At 53.4% G+C, this 22044-nt stretch overlaps 1 protein-coding gene across 3 annotated transcripts in view; it reads left to right on the top strand.

Annotated features, from left to right (window-relative positions):
• Window positions 1–718: 718 nt before the first annotated feature.
• Window positions 719–22044, top strand: part of Chrna4 (cholinergic receptor nicotinic alpha 4 subunit) — a 28757-nt gene continuing 7431 nt past the window's right edge. The window contains exons 1-6 of one of the 3 annotated variants that reach the window (XM_039104383.2): window positions 719–1932; window positions 3349–3500; window positions 6886–6930; window positions 7007–7116; window positions 11587–12964; window positions 16273–16387. In XM_039104383.2, coding sequence (XP_038960311.1) covers window positions 1371–1932; window positions 3349–3500; window positions 6886–6930; window positions 7007–7116; window positions 11587–12964; window positions 16273–16387 — 2362 coding nt within the window. In that variant the 5' untranslated portion in view covers window positions 719–1370. Of the gene's footprint in view, window positions 1933–2230; window positions 2574–3348; window positions 3501–6885; window positions 6931–7006; window positions 7117–11586; window positions 12965–16272; window positions 18812–22044 lie in introns of those variants that run through there. The other 2 variants (NM_024354.2, XM_039104384.2) reach the window with 2 other exon arrangements.

Below are 22044 nucleotides of genomic sequence, written 5' to 3'. Positions count from 1 at the left end.
CTCAGCTAGAGGAGTGAAGGGCTAATAAACACATGAAATGTGTGCGTGTGCTCAGGCTGTGTGTGTGGGGGGGATTAGCCCTGGTGGTGAGTGTGGAAAGAGTGGAATTCTACTGAGAAACCCAGGCTTTCCCTTGGCTCCTGGAAAGTCTCCAGGCGGAAAGGGAGGAGGTACCCAGAGAACGTTCTTCACACGAGGTCAGGGTGCCTACTCTGAAGCTCGATAGCCTGTTTCAGGATCCCACTACTGAATGTGTGATCGTGAGCAAGTTGCTTAAATCTTTCCGCACCCACTTTAGGGAAGGCATAGGTGAGGTAAGGATTGGACTTAGAGAGAGTACTGTGGGAGTCTGGCATAGCAACACATCCTCGTGTTTGGGCCAGCATCTAGGAAGGGACAGGAGAACAATGACCACTGTGGAGGTGCTCTGCCCAGGAGGAGAATATTTTGGAAGTCTGTACTGTAGGTTCTGCTCACAGAGTGTAGGCAGATGGCTCCTGTGACCTGGAGGACTCTGAAGGTTCCAGAGCAGGTGTGTGACATATGTATTCACTGTAGGCCAGAGGGCAAGAGAACTAGGTACACTACTGTTGGAGGGGCAGATAGAGGAGGTGGGGCAAGGTGGGGAGATGGGAAAGGGGGTAGGCATGACTACGGAAACCAGACCATGAAAACCACCCTGTACTGTTGGGGTGGGGGTCGGCACAGAAGGCCAGAGGGACAGTCAGCCTCAGAGCCACCATGCCTGGGGACAGAGGGGTATGTGCTATAGGGACAGAGACAGCACTCTCTTGCCTTCAACTTCAGGATTGTCCCCATCTGGGGGCCCGAAGTCGGCTGCAGAGTCGAGGTTGGAGTACATCTAGCTTTTGAGGCTGGGCAGGGTTTCTTCCTTCTTGGGAACACAAAACATCGCCTCTCTTCCCTGCATTGCTGCTCAGACGCCCCCTTCCCTCCCCGCTTGTCACGCTAGGAACCACAACACTGGCCAGTAGCTCGCTGCCTGCAGAGCTGGGGTGGGGAACTGCTTTCATGCCGGCACAGTCCACCGAGAAGGCAGGGGTAGAGAATCTGCACGCTTAAAAAGGACAAAGACGGACCTTGGTCCCGAGCTGGCCCTGCGAAGGTCTGAACACCAGGTTCTTCTCACTAGAAGGGTGGCGCGGGGCCTGGGCGTCGCAGGATGATTCTTGGGCTTGCGGTGCCGGAGGAGTGTAGGAGACTAATGGGGAATAGGTTCTTTCTTCAGTGTTGGGCTAAGGAAGGAGACTTGTTATTTCCAAACTGCAAACTGTCACGCCAAGGAGGGGTGAAGTGACGGAGTTAGCCAGTGCCGAACAGGACGCCCTCCTCGCGGGCACAGTCCCTGAATGTGCACCGCAGTCTTCACGCTGCCGGCAGGGTTAGGGCTGGAGACCAGGGTTGGGGGCTCATTTCCAAAAGACGCCGAGATTGATGGAATGACTGCGGAGTACACAGCCCCTCCCCGCAAGTCGCGAGCCTCAGGAGGACACGGAAACTTTACCCCCACAAGGGGCCCGAGCACGGCCTCCACATACCCTCGGGGCCCGGTCCGCCCCCTCCTCCCACATTCTCCCTCCTCCCTTCAGTCCCTCCCCCTCCTCCCCTCTCGCCGGCGGCTGGAGGCAGCAGGTCCGGGCGGGGCCGCGCCGCGGAGCCCACAACCTCGAGCTCCCGCCCCACCGCCGCGCCCCGCGGGACGAGCTGCGGAGCCGGGCTTAGGGACGAGCGGCCGCGGCACGGGGCATGAAGTTGGGTGCGCGCGGGTCTCGGAGCGGAGGCGCGGCACAGCCGGGAGCCGCCCTCGTCTAGAGCCCGCTCGGTGCGCCATGGAGATCGGGGGCCCCGGGGCGCCGCCGCCGCTGCTGCTACTGCCGCTGCTGCTGCTCCTAGGGACCGGCCTCTTGCCTGGTAAGTTTCGAAACGCGAAACGGGCCCTTTTCTCCCGGGTCCTGGCAGCTGGGACTCCGGGGCTCCGGGAGAGGAGGCCCCGGGCTGCGGTGCCAAGCCGCGGGTGCGCGCAACGGGATAGCCACAGAGACTCCTCCACCCACTACAGCTCTGATGTCCTGCGGTGCTAGCTGAGCCAGAGAAGAGGGAATCAGCCTCCAAGTGCTGGGAGAGGGGGTTTGAGTGGAGGCGGGGGTAGGGGGTGGGGGAGGGTGGTCTGCCTGCATTTCGGAGCTGGAACCAGAATCTACAACTAGGATAGAGGTGGAGTCCACCTAGGAGGGAGGTTCCATCCTGCCAAATCTCGCCTTCAGACCGCCCCCATGTCTGCCCCTGTTTTTAGGGATCTGCCCCGGCCCCTGGAGCTCCCACCCTATCCTTTCTGCTCCCAGGCTTCCTCCACCTCTCTTCCTCTCAGCAGACACATCTAACCCTAACCCGTGCTGGGGCTTCCTGCAGTTGTTTAATCCTGGCCTTCTCACTGAGCAAAGTGGCTTCCCTAACTGGTTGGTTCAAGATACCAGGATGGATGAGGTTGAGGGAGGAGGAGGCTGGGGGGGACCTCTAGGAGTCCCCTCCTGAGGAGTTCCTGTGTCTCTCAGGTGAGCAAGATCCAGTAGACAGCAAAGGCTCCCCTTTTTCTTCCCAACCCCCTCTTTTGATGCAGCAGCCCAGCAAATGGAGGTAGGGAGGCCCCCTAGCCACGTGGGGGGGGGCAGGTGGAGAGGACACAGATGGGCTGCTGGCTGGTGGGATGAGGGACCACCCTCTTCATGAAGCAGTGTGGTGCTTATCCACGGCATCTTGTATCCATCTATGAACACAGGGTGCTGGTGGCCCTGAGGGTCTGCAGTCATTGTCAGGGTGTACACTAGAAGCCCAGGCAGCAGGACCACTCCTGTGGACAGTGGCTCAAGCTCCTGCAGCCAGGAGAAGTGGTGCCTGGCCCTCTTTCATTAGTGCGTCCGTCTGTCACCCCCCTTCCTCTATCCTAGCTGCCCCATACACCTTCTGCCACCACCACCCCCTCCCTGCTGTCACTTCATGTCCTTTGTCTCCGGTCACTGGAGATAGGGCACTTCCATCCGAAGTGATTGTCTGCGGGGGAGCTCTACACAATTAATTCAGTGTTCACTGTGTCACTTGTCTTGTTTTCCTGGTGGAGTGCGGGAGGGCCTGACCCATTCTTGGGACCTTGGAAAGGCTTCCTTGAGGGGAAGGGTAGGGGTGCAGGTGAACAAGGCAGCATGCCCAGGACCCCAAGGCGACGTCTACCAGGAATCAGAAGAAAGGGCTCTGATGGCATGGGGCCTGGTGTGGAGCTGGAGGGGCAGCCTCTGTGGTCATCTGAGCTTAAACCTTCCGCCTCCCCCACAGCTAGCAGCCACATAGAGACCCGGGCCCATGCGGAGGAGCGGCTCCTGAAGAGACTCTTCTCCGGCTACAACAAGTGGTCTCGGCCAGTAGCCAATATCTCAGATGTGGTCCTCGTCCGCTTTGGCTTGTCCATTGCTCAGCTCATTGACGTGGTAGGTATGGGGATGGCCTAGTGCTACGTAGGACAACAGGGTCACCCTGCAGGAGTTACTACACCAAGACTCCACGTGGCTGGGTTCAACCAAGGTTGCCAGCAAAATGCCATCCTGAGACTCAGCAGGTGCTCAGAACTGGGAAAGGGAGAGGAGCACTGTGGCTCTGGACCTGTTCATCGGATAACTAGTGGGCTATGTTTCCTAAGTAAGCAGGGCACCTTTTGGAGTAAAGATCAGAAAAAGGCTTCTTTGGGTCTAAGAGGGCCACTTCCCTCCTCAGCAGCGAGGCTGTAGAAACTCTGGCTGTGGCATCCTTCGAGTGGCCACTGTGGTATGCTGCGGGCGCATAGATCTCAGGCTGATTCCAGAGGCCACCAAATACAACCAGTGTAGAAAGTGTGGCTTGGGTGAATTGTAGACAGGTCCTGTTTAGTTATCTGTATGTATTCATTTTCCTAGTGAGGGTCCAGGAAGACATGTGTGAGCTAGGCATCTTCCTCCAAGGAATCCTGGAGGAAGCACAGGAGACAAGGTCCTAGCCCAAGGAAATAAACTACAGGCAACTGATCTCAGGAGAGGCTGAGTTGTTTTGTTAGGACCCAGCCTTTCCTGACCAGGCTCAGCTGCCTTGGAGACCAGCCTTGGAGGACTCCAGCTACTGGTTGGTTCACACCTGTATGTCAGTACCACCCAAGGCTCTGCCCTGTTCATTCTGGGCCTCAGCATGGGGTCTCTCCTGGCTGGTAGAGTCCTGCTGGGGAGGTATGACCTTCCCAGTGAGGGCAGTCAAAGGCTATCTGATTTGGTAAGCTTGGGGTCTCCATACTGGGTTATGCTGGGTACAGGAACAGAGCCTGAATTGGAGGAGAGAGACCTATCCCTACAGGGCCTTCAGTGCCCTAAAAACCCACCCCACACCCTGCTACAACGGGAAGTGTTGGCCTGAGGCTGGCACTGAATGTGTTGGATGATTCTCAGCCGTTACGTGTGCTTTCCTAATGTGAGCTGAGAGCTGCTATGCCATCTTTGACAGAGGCAGCAACATCCCAGAGCCTCAGGTTGATGGGATTGGACACAGAGACCTTCCCAGTTGGTTCTACTCAGAGCCAGCCACTAAGATTTTGTTCTCAGGAGGGCCCAGCATTCGGCCCCCTGGAATGGTTTCTACAGTGTCCCTGGCTGGGGGACATCAAGGACAGAGCAGGATGTACAAGCCCCTCAACCTTGCTGAGGTTTGCAAAGTACAAAGTCAAGTCTGGCAGAGGCAATTGTTGGCGGTAGCTCAAGGTTCTGGGGAGGTAACCTCCAGATCTGCCTAAGGCTGTCGAGCTCAGTCTTATGTGCTCACTCTGTCTCTCTGTCTCTCTCTGTCTCTCTCTGTCTCTCTCTGTCTCTCTCTCTCTCTTTGTCTGTCTCTTTGTCTGTCTCTGTCTCTGTCTCTGACTCTCTCTCTCTCTCTCTCTCTCTCTCTCTCTCTCTCTCTCCCTCTCTCTCTCTGCCTCTCAGGAGACATTGAGGCCCAAAGTACACCTAGCACCAAGATTTCTGTGAGAGACCTGGCACTCAGGCCTGATCATCGCCCCGATCTAGCTAAGACCGCACCGGAACATGTATACACATGCATATACATAGCTCCCAGGCCTGGTTTGAGGATGTCCTAGTGTTTCACCCCACACCTTGCCAGGCAGCTTGACTCTGCTAAAAGGGAAGTGCTGGTTCCAGGTTGGCACTGTACATGTTGGAGGTTCATGGCCACATTTGTGTAGGAAGGTCTACCTGTGTCTGGCCTGTTTTGCTTCCTTCCGCTGAGGGCTGGGATCCAGGTGCCCCGTTGTAGTTGTCCAGCCTGTCTGTGTCCCTTTGTGAGCTAACATATCTACTACAGATGCCTTCTTTGAGGTCTGCATCCAGTAAGTGCTTTGCTTGAATTCCTAACCCCAGAGTCAGCTGTGGAGAAGGCTACTGAATCCCCAGTGGTTTCCTAACCCAATGCTGAGCCCTTGCAAAATGTGCTTCACGGCTCTGCTCTACGTCTGCAGCATCAAAGGCCCCTGAAGTGTGACGGCCTCATGCAGCTGGAAGGGATACACTAGGAAAGGAAGACCCAACCATGCCACAGTCAAATTTATTCTGATGACCCCGGAGGCCTTATGGGCTGAGGCAGACCGCCTTCCATTCCCAGCTTCCTTGGGTATGGGGTCAAGGTCACACAGGGATGAGGTTGCTGCAGACTAGCTCATGCAGGGATGAGCCAGCTCATGCCGGCAGCACAGGAAGCAGCAGCCTATACACTGCTCTGCATTCTGTCTTCTCATCCAGGGAGGGGACTTGGTCAGGCCACTGGGTGACCTTCCTAGGTGATTGTACTAGAAAGGACCTAGGCCTGAGGCTGGGCATTCAGGGGGTGCAGTCTCCCCCACCACATACCAGTTTATAATGACTTTTGTGGGGCACGAGTTATTCTTGGCAAGACACTTCCTTGCTGGATGACTTGGGATCTCCTTGGTTAGGTCCTCTGAGAAGCCTGTTTGTCATGCTTAGGCTGATGAAGGAAAACGCTGGTCTAGATTGGGAAGTAAGCTGCCCAGTATGAGGTGTGCACATCAGACCTTCACGCTCTCTGGCAAGGCTCAGTGCTGTTCCCTAGACTCTGGGCTTGAGTTTGCAGGCCCCTCCTGGGTACTGAGTGTCTGGAAGATACAGCCCTGGCTGCCTCTCTGTCCTCACAGAAGCCTGTGCCTGCACCAGGGCTTGCTCTCCACAAGGGTCCTGTCTGTTTTAGGAGCTGACTGCTCAGAACTTGGGACTCAACCTGCTGTTCCCTACCAGGAATGCAACAGAGGGGCCCATTCCTATGGCACAGAGGGGAAATAAAGGCCTAGGGAGGGTAGGTAAATTGGGGCAGTGGCTGTGAGAGACCTCACAGAGGAAACTATGGCCTAGATCTCCTGGTTGTTACATAGCAACCTTGAGGTGAAACTACCAGAATTGTCCCACAATGTCCACCCTGGCTCTTGTCAAGACCTCCCCGGCCAGCACATGGGTTTCATCCACAGAGGGAGAAGGAGGGAGAAATGTGGGTGGGAAAGGCTGTCAGATTTCTGGGAAGAAGACTCAGTCTACATGGAGCCTGGGGTCCATTTGGGGCTGAACTGTATCCCCCATGTCTTTCTGGAAAGGTTCCAGGGATCTTGTCTCCTATCCTTGGCTCCCCATAGGCTGCCATCCCGGCTGTGGCATTACCTGAAGGGCTGAGGCACTCCTTCTCTCCTGATGTTTAGCACTGCTCATCCATGCCTATGGCTAGCTATGGATAAGTAGACCTAGGCTGGAACATATCTGTTACTGAGGACCTCAAGCTCCTTTCTTACTTGTGCCCTAGGACGAGAAGAACCAGATGATGACAACCAACGTGTGGGTGAAGCAGGTGAGTGGGGAGGGCGTGCCCACCTCTGCCCTCTGCCCTACATCCATCTCACACACGTCTCTCCACTCCCACCCAGGAGTGGCACGACTACAAGCTGCGCTGGGACCCTGGTGACTACGAGAATGTCACCTCCATCCGCATCCCCTCTGAACTCATCTGGAGGCCTGACATCGTCCTCTACAACAAGTAAGCCATGTGGGCCCGGGGTGGGGGGGTGAGCTCAGGACCCACACATCGAGGAAGCTGCTAGGGTCAAAGAAGACCAAATGGAGAGGAAGCCCAATGGCCACCAGCACCTGGGAATACCTGCTCTGGGTTCTGGAGAACTTCTAGTTCTGCTGGTCTCCTAAGAGCAGAGAATGGATTCGACATCCTCTTCTGGCAGCGACTACCAGTATCCCATCTCAAGCCGGTGTCCTTAACCCCCACCATGCACAAGTCACAGTTTGGTTGACTAATGACGCAGGGGACTTTGGGAGTAGGTAAAGAGCAAGAGACGAGGCTGCTCTATAGAGCCTCGCCTCCGCTCTTCTTCGTCCTGCCTTCGTGCTGTGTATCCAACACTGGGCATTGAGCCAGTGGGCAAACCTGGTTCTCAAGATCAGCTCACACCCTGTCTCAGCTCCTGGAAGCTAAAGTCCACATGGAGACAAATCCAGTTAGTGGTGACAAGACAGGGGGCGAGCATCTTCACACTTCTCTCCCGGGGAACCTCACAAGAAGACCAGGACTGGGAGCAGCTGGCTTCCTGAGCTGAGTCTCCCCGAGGTGATGCTCTATTCCCTCAGGGTCTGGGTGGGCAGCAGCTTCTGCAGTGCTTACAGACAAAGCAAACAGAAGCTCTTCTACCCCCTAGTCCCAGCCATCTGCCAGCAGCCCCCTCCAGCCCCTGGGGTGCCCGTCTGACCTACAAATGCTCCTATTTGATTAAGAATGACTGGGATTCTCTTCCTCTTTAATTGAGCGGAGTACTAGCCACATCCGCGGCTTGTAGAAGGCACTGAAGGTGGTTTTCCAGAGTGTGTTATGGGTGGGCTTAAGGAGGAGCATATGTGTCAGAGAATGGCAAGGTCTACAATTCCTGCTCTTCCTTCAGAATGGCTCTCTGTCTTCTGCAGCAATCCAGCTGAACCTTGAACCCTGGAAGGCTTCTAGCTACTGGGTCTTTCTGGGGTCCACACTCTGCTTGATCCTCCCTCAAACCCTGGGATCAAGTACTGAATCTACTCTGGGCAGCCTGTTGGACCCATGACAAGGAAGGACATGCATTTCCTGGGTGGTATTTGTTAAGCAGAGGACTAGGTGGAGATAGCCCAGTACTCAAGCTCCTACAGACAGGCACCCAGTAGTTTCCACCCCTCTAAGGTCACCTTTTTATCTCTTCTACCTGCTAGGATACTGTGAAAGGGGCAACCCCCCCCACACACAGAGACCCTTTTATGGGGCTGGGATGAGCACTTGAGGTCTATCTGAACAGGACTTGGAGCTGGCGAGGGTTGATAGGACTCTGGTACTAACAGGGAGGAAGGCCATTTCCAGCAGCTGCTTGCCAGATGGCTGGTCCCAGTGCTGGATACGGGAGTCCCCACTCTTTTGTTGATGTGGGGCTCCCTCTCCTGGAAGCCCAGAAGCTCTCCACCTGGTACAGGGCAAACAGTTGCCTCTGGAATGCCTCCTCATGGGATGGGGCCTCTTAGGGGTAGGCAGGATCTGGGACCCATTCTCTCTCAGCTACTGGCTAGCTCATTGAATCCACTAACACACACTGGATGGCTCTAGGACCCAAATACTTGTGCTTCCTCTTATTTCCTGGGGACTCTAAGGTGCGGAAACTGAGGATCCATCATCCTCACCCTGCATCAGCAGCTTCGGCCATGAAATGTTGACAGCCTACTTGAGGAAACCTGCTGTCCTAGTTCATGGCTGGGCTGCCAGTGGTCCCTGAGACAGCAATATCCTTTGGGCATTCTGAGAACCTTACCCTTGGCCGCACGAGAAGAAGGAGCAGCCAGAAGTAGGACACAGAGTGCTGAGCCCTGTGGACTTTACTGTCACCTTCTCCACAACTGGGGTTTCGTGGCAGTGCCATATGGAAGCAGGGCCAGAATTTGAAGGAGCTGGGCTGCACTGCAACCCTCAGAGAACTCCAGTGCACTTGGGACCTGTCTGCAAACACAAGCCCAACAGCAACTCCAGAGGGAACAGAGGGAGCCGTACACTCAGGTTTAGATGCTCTGGAAAACTCACAAGGGGAACCCAGACAGGCTAGGCAGGGCGGGGAGAACAGAGAATGGCGAATAGTACTGGTGAAGGCAGATGGAACCACGGTAACCTGAGCTCTGACTGCTGAACCCCATTGTGTCTCCAGGGTAGGAAACCTAGACCCAGCCACCCAGACTGCAGATGGGAGCCACCGATTCAAGTGAGCCCCGAGGGCCTCCTGTCTGCCAACTGGTTGCAGCCTCCCCTGCCTGCCCTCCAGAATGTTTACAAGGCGGAGGATCCACTCTCTGGCTGTGGGAGAATTTAAATTTGTGCCTGGAGTGTTTAGGCTTTGATTTTTTGGAGAGATGGGACCGAGAGAGGGAAACAAAACCAAGCCTGAATCTGCACGGCCCGAAATGCGCCACAAGATCCACCCCCATGTACCCGGAGGGAACCTCGGCTTCTGTAGAAGCCAGGCTGAGCTCTGTGCACTGTGCAGCCAGGAACCTTATCAGGGTGCATGTAGAGAGCGGCGTTTCCAGTCCCTTCCACATGCAGCATGACTACCGGTGACACTGGCCCAGGGTGGGTTAACATGCTGGAGGGTCCAGGGTTGACACCCAATGAGATCATGAGAAGCTCAAGTCTTCTGGACTTGGGCATGGTACTTCAGGATTTTGGCTAGCAAAGGAAGAGCCACTAAAATTCCCAGGAGGCCACCATGGGCCCTGGTCTAGACCTGATAAAGCTCATCAGGATAGCAGGGCCAGTTGGCTGATGAAATTCACGGATCCTTCTGCCTTAGAACCTTGAAGGATACTAGCCAATGACCCGGACCGGTGAATGGAGGTGGGAGAAGTAATGGACAGAAGGGGTCTGGACTGCTGGGTGAACAGAAGGTTCTGGAGTCTGTGTCTCTGAGCTACACTGTCTTATGAGTGTTGAGACCAAAGGGATGTGTGCGGGTGCCATTACTGAGGGATTTAATTAGGCTTCAGAGAGCTCGGTAGCTATAAATTGAGGTTTCCCGTCAGTGTTTCTGAGCTGAAGCTGGCAGGGTTTGCCCAAGCGCGTTAGCGCATTGCACTCTCACGGTCTGTGAATGCTAATCTAGGGCCCGGCCTGTGAAGAAGCCAAGGCCTAAAGAGTGGCATCGCAGCCCAGGTTCCACAGGGCAAATAGAATTGAGGCTGGGCTCTGAAAGACCAGTTCTGGGGAGGGCTGTGGAGGTGAGCAGGGTGAGGAAGGCTTCTTGAGAGCAGCTTCCCGGTGTCAAGTTCCGATAATGGGTAAACTGAGGCACAGCATCACTGCTCGTGAAGCTCAGAGGCCAAGGCTGGAACTCTGCTCGAGAGGAGGGGCCTGAAGGACAGCAGCCCCGGGTTCCACTGCTTAACCTGACAAACATCCCCCAAGGCAGAGAGAGGCAAGAAGCCAATAATCAGACACTGGAGGCTGAATTAGACAGCTGGAGTCCACATCCAGACTCTGCCATGACCTGTAGTGAGGTGGCCTCCAGTACTTGGAGCCAGTGGAGAGGAAGATACCTTAGTCTCCAGTGGCAGGAGGTCAGGGTTGATCCACCCTGAGTTTGCGCTTGGTCCACGGTGTTTGTCCTGGGAGTGACCGTGGGCACGATGCATTGTTATGTGCATGCCTGGGTCTTCTGTATGGATAAGATGGGCAGAGAGGCCAACTGGCCTCCAGCAAGATGATCCATTAACCAGGACCCGATGAGCAGCTGTTTGATGTGAGGTCCTTTTCATGGGTGATGGGGACGAAATGTTGCGTATCTCACCCCTCTGCTCCTGGGCCCAGCAGGTACCTATTCTCCTGGATCAGGCCTCTGGGTCCTCTTGTCCTGTCACTGTAGACACATACTCTCCATGCCCAGTGAGCTTGCTATGGTCCTGCAGGGACCTCCAGGATATCCATAGCACGCTCCAGGGTCTAGTTGTCAGCTCCTAAACTGAAAAGGACAGGCACCAGCCCCTCCCCTCGGTCCATGAGACACTCAGGTGGAAACCAGGGGAAGGCAAAGGGAAATTTCCACAGTGCCACAATAAGCAGAGGTGACTCAGGCCCCTTGGAATGGAGGTACAAATGCAAATTCATGGAGGCAATGGGTGCTCAGGAGAAGCCAGTGGTTTGGTCCCACCCTGCACCTTCGTAACAGCAAAGAACAAGGACTGTAACACTAACTCTGCTCACTGGGCATGCGCACCATTCATCCCTGCCTTCTCCAAACCACCTGCCACCTTGAATCAAGGGTGAGAAACTGAAGCACCCAGGTGAGTGACGGCCCAGACCACACGCACCACTACACACAGTCCTGCACCGTGTGGGTGGCTGTCAGAGCTGTCGGTACAGGCTGGGAGGTTTTCTCTGCAATGTTTATGGGTGTGGTCCATGGAGGGGCAGAACTCATTGCTTTCTCTTGTTTCCTGCCAGTGCGGATGGAGACTTTGCAGTCACCCACCTGACCAAGGCCCACCTGTTCTATGACGGAAGGGTGCAGTGGACACCCCCAGCCATCTATAAGAGCTCCTGCAGCATCGACGTCACCTTCTTCCCCTTTGACCAGCAGAACTGTACCATGAAGTTTGGATCCTGGACCTACGACAAGGCCAAGATTGACTTAGTGAGCATGCATAGCCGTGTGGACCAACTGGACTTCTGGGAAAGTGGGGAGTGGGTCATCGTGGATGCTGTGGGCACCTACAACACCAGGAAGTACGAGTGCTGTGCCGAGATCTATCCTGACATCACCTATGCCTTCATTATCCGACGGCTGCCGCTATTCTACACCATCAACCTCATCATCCCGTGCCTGCTCATCTCCTGTCTCACCGTGCTGGTCTTCTATCTGCCTTCAGAGTGTGGCGAGAAGGTCACACTGTGCATCTCGGTGCTGCTTTCTCTCACCGTCTTCCTGCTGCTCATCACCGAGATCATCCCGTCCACCTCGCTGGTCATCCCGCTCATCGGCGAGTACCTCCTCTTCACCATGATCTTCGTCACCCTCTCCATCGTCATCACGGTCTTCGTGCTCAATGTGCACCACCGCTCGCCACGCACACACACGATGCCCGCCTGGGTGCGTAGAGTCTTCCTGGACATCGTGCCTCGCCTCCTCTTCATGAAGCGCCCCTCTGTGGTCAAAGACAACTGCCGGAGACTTATTGAGTCCATGCACAAGATGGCCAACGCCCCCCGCTTCTGGCCAGAGCCTGTGGGCGAGCCCGGCATCTTGAGTGACATCTGCAACCAAGGTCTGTCACCTGCCCCAACTTTCTGCAACCCCACGGACACAGCAGTCGAGACCCAGCCTACGTGCAGGTCACCCCCCCTTGAGGTCCCTGACTTGAAGACATCAGAGGTTGAGAAGGCCAGTCCCTGTCCATCGCCTGGCTCCTGTCCTCCACCCAAGAGCAGCAGTGGGGCTCCAATGCTCATCAAAGCCAGGTCCCTGAGTGTCCAGCATGTGCCCAGCTCCCAAGAAGCAGCAGAAGATGGCATCCGCTGCCGGTCTCGGAGTATCCAGTACTGTGTTTCCCAAGATGGAGCTGCCTCCCTGGCTGACAGCAAGCCCACCAGCTCCCCGACCTCCCTGAAGGCCCGTCCATCCCAGCTTCCCGTGTCAGACCAGGCCTCTCCATGCAAATGCACATGCAAGGAACCATCTCCTGTGTCCCCAGTCACTGTGCTCAAGGCGGGAGGCACCAAAGCACCTCCCCAACACCTGCCCCTGTCACCAGCCCTGACACGGGCAGTAGAAGGCGTCCAGTACATTGCAGACCACCTCAAGGCAGAAGACACTGACTTCTCGGTAAGTCCTTGCCAAAGGCTGTGCATGGGAAGTGTCCCTGGCCCAGATAGGATGGGATGTCTTGTGTTTCCCACACATGATCCAGAGACCAAGGGCCCAGACAAGCTGCGCACCTTGAGGGTACAAAGTGTAGTCTCTGACTAGCAGGCTATATAGGTCCCCAAGGCCACACTGGGGTTAACACGACACGGTATAGCTGGTGGACTGTAAACTGAGATACTGTCCTTTTATCCAGGTTTCTCAAGTGGCAGGTCGAGAGACTGTTTTTAGCACTGTGGTTCTAACACCTACAAGGTCTTCCTTTGAAGTGTTCAGACTGTTACTGGCTATCCAGGCCTGGGTGACAGCCCATGTCCCACACAGGTCTTCCTGAAAATGCAGTGGGGCTGCTGCTGCTGCTGCCGACCTGTAACCCCAAGAACAGCTTTCCCCTGGATTCCCACCTGGTAAAGGGTGGTCCTTTGAGTCCTAGCAAGGTTGAGAGGGCATAGGGAAGAGAATGGAGCTAGCAGAATCTTTGCCCACCCCCCATTGTTCCTTTTCAAGGTTTGTGGAGGGCGGTGGGGTGAGGACATAATGCTGCCCCACTGCGGGACTCTCTAGAACCTGGAGGCCGAACACAGGTGCTTAGCCAATCTACCTGCACTCGTTCCTCATGGTTCAGGCTCTAATTCTAACAGATGCCTGAACAAGAATGTCCCCGTTCTTCTGTATTTCCTAACCGAAAACAAGTGCTCCTGCACTTTTCCCCGATGGCAGCTCTGGTGAACAATTGGACTGGGCAGCAGTTCCAGCTCTGTCTGACCGTCTTCCCTTTCCCATTTGTCTGGTTGTCACAATAAGTCTCCAGGACTGGGGTCTAGGATCAGATGATCTGAGATACAGGACTCCTGGGGCCAGGCAGATTGCTTGCCGAATCTGGGTCTGCCTGTGACAGGGTATAGAATCGGAGCCTCTGAGAGAGGTCGGGGAAAGAAGGCCTTAGGAGAAGTCCTGCCCTGGTCTGCCTTTGTCTCTGCTATGCCACCTGAAATGTCTGTGGCATCTGTTCTTTACGTTGACCTTGCCGAGGCCTGGCATTGGTCATGGCCCCTCCTGAGACCTCTGTTTGGTTAGCTTCTGCTCATCTTCCTAACCTGGGGTTTGCCTGTTGTCCACTCCCAGACATTAGCAGCTTTTTCCCTGGAGCTGATAAGCCCTGGAAAGAAACGAGGCTGATGTCTCACATCCCAGCAGTGGGTCCTGGCTCCCACGGCCACTCACCCCCTCATTGAGTCCCTGGAACTTGTGAAGCCATTCTGGAGGCCTCTGGAACATTCTGGACCCCAGAGACCTGTCTGCAGAGAAAGTTTGGTTCTGGGGCTGTCTTGATGCAGCTCTGGGGTGGAGGGAAAGCTCCAGGCACTGGAGTGAGGCCACTGAGGGAGGATGGATATGACAATTTTAGCTGAAATCCTTCCTGAAACCAGTGCATGTCCAGCACAGTCCCCTGGCTGGGCTTGTGACCTCCTCCATCTCTGTTGGCCTGCTGCAGCTGCCTGACCTGGTTCTGGCCCTGGGAAGCTCTCTGACTTAATAGGGACAGGACAGCAGGGCTTTGGTCCATTGCTGTGGTGTTTCATCTTCCAAGTCTTAGTCCCAGGTACAGGGAGGGGAAGAGGAACACCAGCCATTTGCTCTGAGGAGCCCTTGAGGTGCACTTTATTTAACAGAGATCTATTCATCTAAGTGAAAGTGGCTACTTACTTTTGGCTTAAACCAACAGGATACTTATGATTCCTTTGAAAACTCAGGGTAGAAGCCCTTGCAACTGGGACAGCCAGTCCAAGTGTTCCTCGTCTGGGTTGAGCTCTGCTTACCACATCTTACTCCCTGCCGTTCACAAAAACTGGTTCAGGACCCCCACACGCCCTGTCCCTGGTACAGCTCTGCTCAAGCTTTGAGGTTATTAAGAGCCCTTTTAGATAAATGATGCTCTCACAGGACAGTGAGGAGGAAGGAGCAAGACAGTGTGTGACAGCCACCCTGCCTGGAGTACAAGGCTAGATCTGCATGCAGAAACTGCCTTCAACACAGTGCTAATTCTCAGGCCTAGTCAGACCCAGGCATTAGTCTCCCGAGTCTTTGCTTCTGAGAACTGCTTGAGGAAGTGGCTACCTTGCATCAGCCCCTGGCAGAAGCTAGAGTCCACACTGTGGGATCCAGAAGACCCTGTAGTCTGAGCCAATAGACATTTGGACTTACTGTCACCACATGCTATATAGCACAGTCCAATGAGGATTGACTGGGTGGCCAAGATGGTGGCCAAGATCTTTCTTTATGTGTGTGTGTTGCCACTGCTCACCCTCTGTCTCTGACCCTCCTCTCTCCATGGGACATCTCCTGGCATCACTGCCTCCACACCATTGCCTGCTCAGACTGACTATGCTGCCCATATAAAAAGTGGATGTGCATAGTCAGAACCAGACCAGGGGACAGTTGTGCACTTAGCCCTTGCTTTTGGGATGGCCTTAGTGATCAGCCCATTACCCACATGTCCTGGCTCTTACCTTCTGCCCTAGGACACATGGGTGACATCCCTCTGAGACCCACTTTTCCTCAATTTAATGTTATGCTATGTGTATGGATGTTTTGATTACACGTATGACTGTGCACCACATGCATGCCTGCTACCAGCAGAAGCCAGAAGACTGTATCAAATCCCTGAAACTGGAGTTACGCATGGTTGTGAGCCACCAGGTGGGAGTTGGGAATTGAACCCGTGATGTCTTGAAGAGCAGCCAGTGCTCATAACCACTGAGCCATCTCTCCAACCCCTGGACCCACTTCTGACACCTGCACTGTGAGAAGGTAGACTTGGCCTCTGTGGTGCTACCAGCTTTAGAAAACATAAGACAAACTTCATCTTGAAGTCATGGGCCTGTGTCTGTCCAAAGTAGGCCTGAGGAGCTCTATTTTGAGTTTAGGCAACCTGCCAAGCAGGTAAGACCAGCTAGTGTACAGCACGAACCCCAAGTGTTCTGTGGCAGTGTGGACTACCAGAAAGCATTCAAATGAGTCTGAATTCAAAGGCCCCACACATGCAGCTCATATGGGTCCACCCCATAGGTTACCTCCCTCTGTCCTACCCTGCAGCAGCTGCTCTGACCCAGCTGATTATCTGAGCATGCTCTGTCTTACCGAATTTGTGTGTAGATGTGTGTCTGATGGGAAATGCAGAAACTGTGGCTCATAGTGCCAGGTTCTAGAAGGTTCTCTGGTTGCCCATGGGATGTGAGAGCTAGAGTGACCCATGTCTGTGTTTGCAGGTGAAGGAGGACTGGAAATACGTGGCCATGGTCATTGACCGAATCTTCCTCTGGATGTTCATCATTGTCTGCCTTCTGGGCACTGTGGGACTCTTCCTGCCTCCCTGGCTGGCTGGTATGATCTAGGGACGTGGTGGTGCCCAGCTCCCACGTCTCTGTAGGGCCATACGACTCGTCAGTCACCCACATCTTCCAAACCGGCTGACCATGAGACACCTAGGAGAGAGATGATGCTTCTTGGGAGCTGGAAGTTGGCCCTGGTTCTAGTCAGACTATGGGCCTGGTTGGAGAGAAATGAGGGCTGATACAGTTGCAGGCCGAGTCCCCATTAAAGTTTCTCCAGAGCAAGTGGCAGTCACTCCCTGACTTACAGACAGCACACACCCATCTGTGTCACAGAGAATGATCCCGAGTTGATCTCAGTTGTCCTTTGAGGCCATGAAAAATTCATCCACCTTCAGGAACCAGAGCCTCTCATGCTGTGGGATCAATAAGACCAGGAATCTCCCACTGTGACTCTGCTGGCCACACCCTCTCCCTCCCCCAAGAAGTGGTCCCTCATCCCTCCAGGTTGGGCTACTCTCTAACTCAGAGGTGTCAGGTGTGAGCCCGGGCAGGTTTTTATTTTGTTTAGGTTGGGACAAATTGGTGTTTAGGTTGGGACAAATTGGTGAGAAACAGAACAGTGAGCTATATGGATGGGTCCCACTCACAGGAGAACGAGTTCAGGTCCTCACAGGTAGACTGAAGCACCACAGGAATTCTGCTTCCACCTCAGGGTCACAGGGCTCTGTGGTGAGCATTTCCTAGGGTCCAGAGACCCCAGGAGGGCAAGAGCATTAGGAGTCTCAGGGTTGTGATGGAGCCAAATCATGTCCAGGGCCTGGACATCCCCTCATGGATCTTCCTTGATATCCCTGTATGCTTCTGCCTCTCTGGGATTAGAAGGCTGAAGGTAAGACTTCTCATCACAGTCCTGTGGTATGGCCACAGTTCCTCCTCAATACGTCTCTCTAGACCAGCAGGAGTGATGGGAAGCCCCTTCGATGTTGTGGAATAGGGTGAGCTGCCAAGAGACTCTAAGAAAACAGGCCCTCGACTCATTGTTTGAGGGGCATCGACCAAGGGTCAGGGGTGCCTCACCCAGTCTGCCTTGCACTTAGGTTGTAGGGAAGACCTGAGGGGCTCCTCTTCCCCTTCCCAAGATGGCACCAGGCAACCTGGAGAATCCCCAGTGGTGGGAGAAAGATCAGTACCCAGCTCTATGAGATTCTACTGGGTGAAGGGCAGGACATGGGAGACACCCAAGAAATCGCCCCATGTCATGGTCCCAGTTGCCCCTCTGCCCCACCAGCCAGATGGGTTTCCCAGAGCTGAGCCCTACACCCTCAGCCAAGTTGTTCTAAGCCCTAAAGCTGAGGTCCCAGTTTGGATAGTCCTGGGGACTGCAGAAATGAAAGAACATATGAGCACACCAAGCCTCCAGTAGGTATAGCTGTTGCCCTCATGGTATGACTTGCCCATCCCAGCTGCATGAGGATGTCAGGAAGGAGGTAAGCCAGAGGACCAGCACTGTCCCTACCTGACTATCTGCAGGGAAATCCACCTTTAAACACAGAGCTGCTGGGCATCCAGGGTGCTGGTGGGAAAGGAACCCCATGCTGGAAGCCCCAGAACATTCCTGTGTACAGGAAGGGGATGCAGAGGCCTGGGCCCTGAATCCTGGATGTTCCAGGTCTTCCCTAGAGTCCTAAAGGCATCAAGGATCCCATCCGCCATGTTTCAACCTGCCCTCCACTGACTGGCTAGGTCACCACCCCCTATACTGGAACTCTGGGGATGCTGCAAGATAACCCCGCTGGGGAAATTCATGCCAGAACCTGGGAGTCAAGGGGAACACAAGCCCCAGTGATGAAGGCGGCAGATAACACCTGACAGTTGCATGTGTCTCCAACCACAAGAAACGCAGACAACAGTAGAGACCAGGGAAAGGCCACAGTGACACGGAACAGAACTGCCGTGCTATTCTCTTCAGGGCCAGGAAAACGGAATGGCTGGGGTGCTCCTGACAGGCACACACCCAGAAGCCAGAAAAGGAAAATAAAGCACCGTGTTCTCCCCATTCCCACTCAGCCGGCCTTTTGTCTGCCCACTTCCAGTGTTGACATACGGTCAAAATGAAGTACAATTAGGGCGAATGCTTGACCCAAGGCCTTTGAACCTGTGAGCGTTTTAAGGACAGAGACTAGGTAGCCCCGGTCTCTCTGATATGTAGACATTATCTCCCAAAGCCCCCAGTCCTCCCATTCTACCCCGTCCCATGGACAGCAGCAACTCAAATGTGAGTCTTGAATTGCAGTTCAGCTCGTCATCATGTCTGGGATCCCATATCGGACTCTGCGATGTTTGGCTTCTTTCGCTTGTGTGGCCAAGGCTCATCTGCAGTGTTGTGTGCAGTAGACTCATTGCTGTTGTGTGCTTGTTGGTTCTTAGTTGTTGTTTCTGTCTGAATAAACCGAGTGGTGGTGTCTCCCCATCAGCACGTGGCCCTGTCTTCATTTCCAGGAGCTGTGGAATACCTGTGTTCATCTCTGTGGGCGTGTGTTGCCATTTCTCTTTGTGTTAATAATGTTTCTTTGCTTTCTGTATGCTATGATGTCTTGACATGTTGGGGGCCTATCAGACTCAAGACTGCTGTTTCTACAGCTGGCCAGTTTCTAGTGCTCAGGTTGCTTGGAGCCTACCCACGTTCATAGCTGATGGGCCTCCTGCAATATTCCTTATAAAACTTACACCAGAGCCAGCCACAAGACAACTAGAGGCCCTTGTGTAGCCCAGAGCCTGAGGAAGTGTCTAGACTACCACAGGCTGTTTCCTCTGTGCACTCTGAGCTCCTCACAAAATCCCCCGTGAGGGTGGGGCCACCTCATTCCCTCACATCCCTTCCACCTACTGATGGAGCTGGTGTCCCCTTCTCCTGGGAAGTTGCCTAGCATGACATCTTCTTGGTAACTGCAGCTGATACCCATCCTGTGGTGCCATCAACCGCATAGAAAGACCCTTGTTTCCCTGGTAAGCTAAGATCTGGGTCCTGGGGGTCCAGCCCACACAGATGATTGATTCATCCTACAGGTTGACCGTGACCTCACTGTTGCCATAGCTCTTGGGCTCAGGTGCCTTTCCACTAAAAAACATCTGTGAGTCCACTGCTTTATACTCTGGGTTTCCTGCCACCCAAACAAACTAGGACACACTGGCACAGAGCCACTAGCTGGTCCTGGAATTGTCCTGACCTTTTAGGGGAAAACCTGAGGATCCCTGGTATGTGTCCATCCTGTGTAAAAGAGTTTTTTTTTCAAAAGCTATGTAGAACATTCCTGACTCCTGCTGCTTTATTCTAGTCTCTTCTATTTCAATCTGTAGAAAAATGCCAGTTGCGGCTCCCCAAACTGATTTGCTGCTGACCCACAGCTGGACGCACACCACTCAGGACACATTACCAAGGGGAAGGATAGAATTATCAGGCCCTGGGGTTTGTACTGGGATTTAGATGGTTCAAAGCACTTTCCACTCGGATGTGCTGTTTACAATGGCTGTTTGCAGGTAGAAGTTTCCATTACTTTAATCCTGTCTGACATTTCTTGCTATTTGCTGGCCTCACAGGTGGCATACAGCTATAACACAGAGACCGTCAGCACGCCTACATACACTTTCTTTCTCATTGTAATTGCCTATGTCACCAGTACCCAGAAGCCCCCACTCTCCACTGTGTATCCGTTTCTGCATCTGGCTTGTGTGGGTTCCATACTGTGGGCTGTGCTGCTGTGCCTGGCTTTCCTCAGCTTGCTTGGGATTCATCTGTTTACCCTGACGAAGGGCACAGGGTGGTGATGAAATAGCAGTTCTCACATGCTTGCTGTGTGGCTACTACACCATTTATTCACCCATTTTCTTCGCGATTGGACACGTGTGTTGTCCCAGTTTGTCACTGTATGAGCACTGCTGCTGTGGAGGGGGTATGGTGTGCATACCAGATTTTCATCCTAACACCAGGAGGGCGAGACATAAGAATGAAGGGATCAAGGCCTCCCTCAACTACATTTTGAGTTTGAGGCCAGATTGAGCAATGTGAGACTTTGTGTTGAACAAACCACCACCACCACCACCACCAGGGCTGGGAGGCAGCTCAGTGGGTAAAGTAAGTGTTTGCTGTGTAACCATAAAGAGCCGTGTTCACATCTCCAGGACCCATATAAAAGCTGAGAATGGTGGTGACTGACTATAACTCCTTAAACATTTTCCGCAATTTCTCTCAGTAAAGCAGGTCCCCGGGGTTTGCTGGTTGGTCAGTCTAGCCAAACTCACAAGCTCCAACTTCAGTGAGTAACCATAGCTCAAAAATGTCAGGTGGGAAGAAACAGACATCAACTTCCTGCCCCCACAAACCACACACAAGCACACACACCACACACCACACACACACACACACACACACACACACACATATACAACCATCATCACCACACACACACACACCATCACCATTACACAACACACACATATACAACCATCATCACCACACACACACACACCATCACCATTACACACACAACACACACATATACACACACTACACACATATACACACACTACACACATATACACACACCACACATATACACACACACCAAACACACTATCACCACACACACCATTATCACACACACATACCATCAGCACATACATACACACACATATACACACCATTACCATACACACACACTATCACCACATACACACCCACCATCACCATACACACACACCATCATCACACGCACATAAACACACACATATACATACACACATACCATCACCACACACACACACACACACACACACACCATCATCACCACACACATACACACACACACTAATAATGATTGTAGTAATTTAAAAATAACGTGTTTCTCGTAGAAAAATATACAATACTAGAGAAGACTTGAACACCATTGTCTGCTGGCCTGGCTAGCATTTCTAGAACCTTCTCTCAAACAGCAGAAAGCATGCTTATTCTTTTCAAATGTACAGACCAGTCATGACAGACCATGTGCAAGGCCAGAAAGCAATTGTGACTAAATTCACGACTAGGTTAGCAGTATATTTTCCTGACTAGTGAAGAACCAACCAGAACACTGTGTCTGTGTTTCAGAGGAATTTAGAGAGTATGTCTTTCCGTCAGTGAAGCATATTTGCAGCAATTTCTGCCGCACCAAGAGATTTATTGTTTAATATGTTCTAAACCCTCCACGGAGAAAAGCCTGATCTAATCAACCACTCTGGACACTTGCTCTTTTGGTTCTTATTCTAGAAACTGCTCCTTGCTTATGGCAAACAGTTGTAAAACAAAACTTTCCCTATTGATTGGAAACATCACTGTGCCTCCGCCTCCTGAGAACACCCTGCTGCCTTCGGCACTCGTTCATTAGAATAATCTAGAATGGTCTTAGCTGAGACCGCTGCTGTGTGACTGCCTGAGGCAGAGGGGGTTGCAGTGAGTCTGCTCTCACCATCCCCAGTCCTTTGAGTTCCAGTCCATGAGTACCCACAGGTGTTGTGGTCCTTAGAATATCGTCCTGGATATGAGATGTGTTTCCCTCTGCCCCCTGACTGCTGCCTCAGAGTTCGTTTGTCTGGTGGTTTGGCCTGTAGGTTCTCCCAGCAAGGGTTTCTTAATGAGTGTTCCCACTGTCTTTACCACATGTGACACTAAGG

Source organism: Rattus norvegicus, chromosome 3 (assembly GCF_036323735.1).
Source record: "Rattus norvegicus strain BN/NHsdMcwi chromosome 3, GRCr8, whole genome shotgun sequence".
Lineage (NCBI taxonomy): Eukaryota > Metazoa > Chordata > Mammalia > Rodentia > Muridae > Rattus > Rattus norvegicus.
Note: the sequence above shows the minus strand (reverse complement) of the source record. Positions and strands in the feature narration are given on the sequence as shown.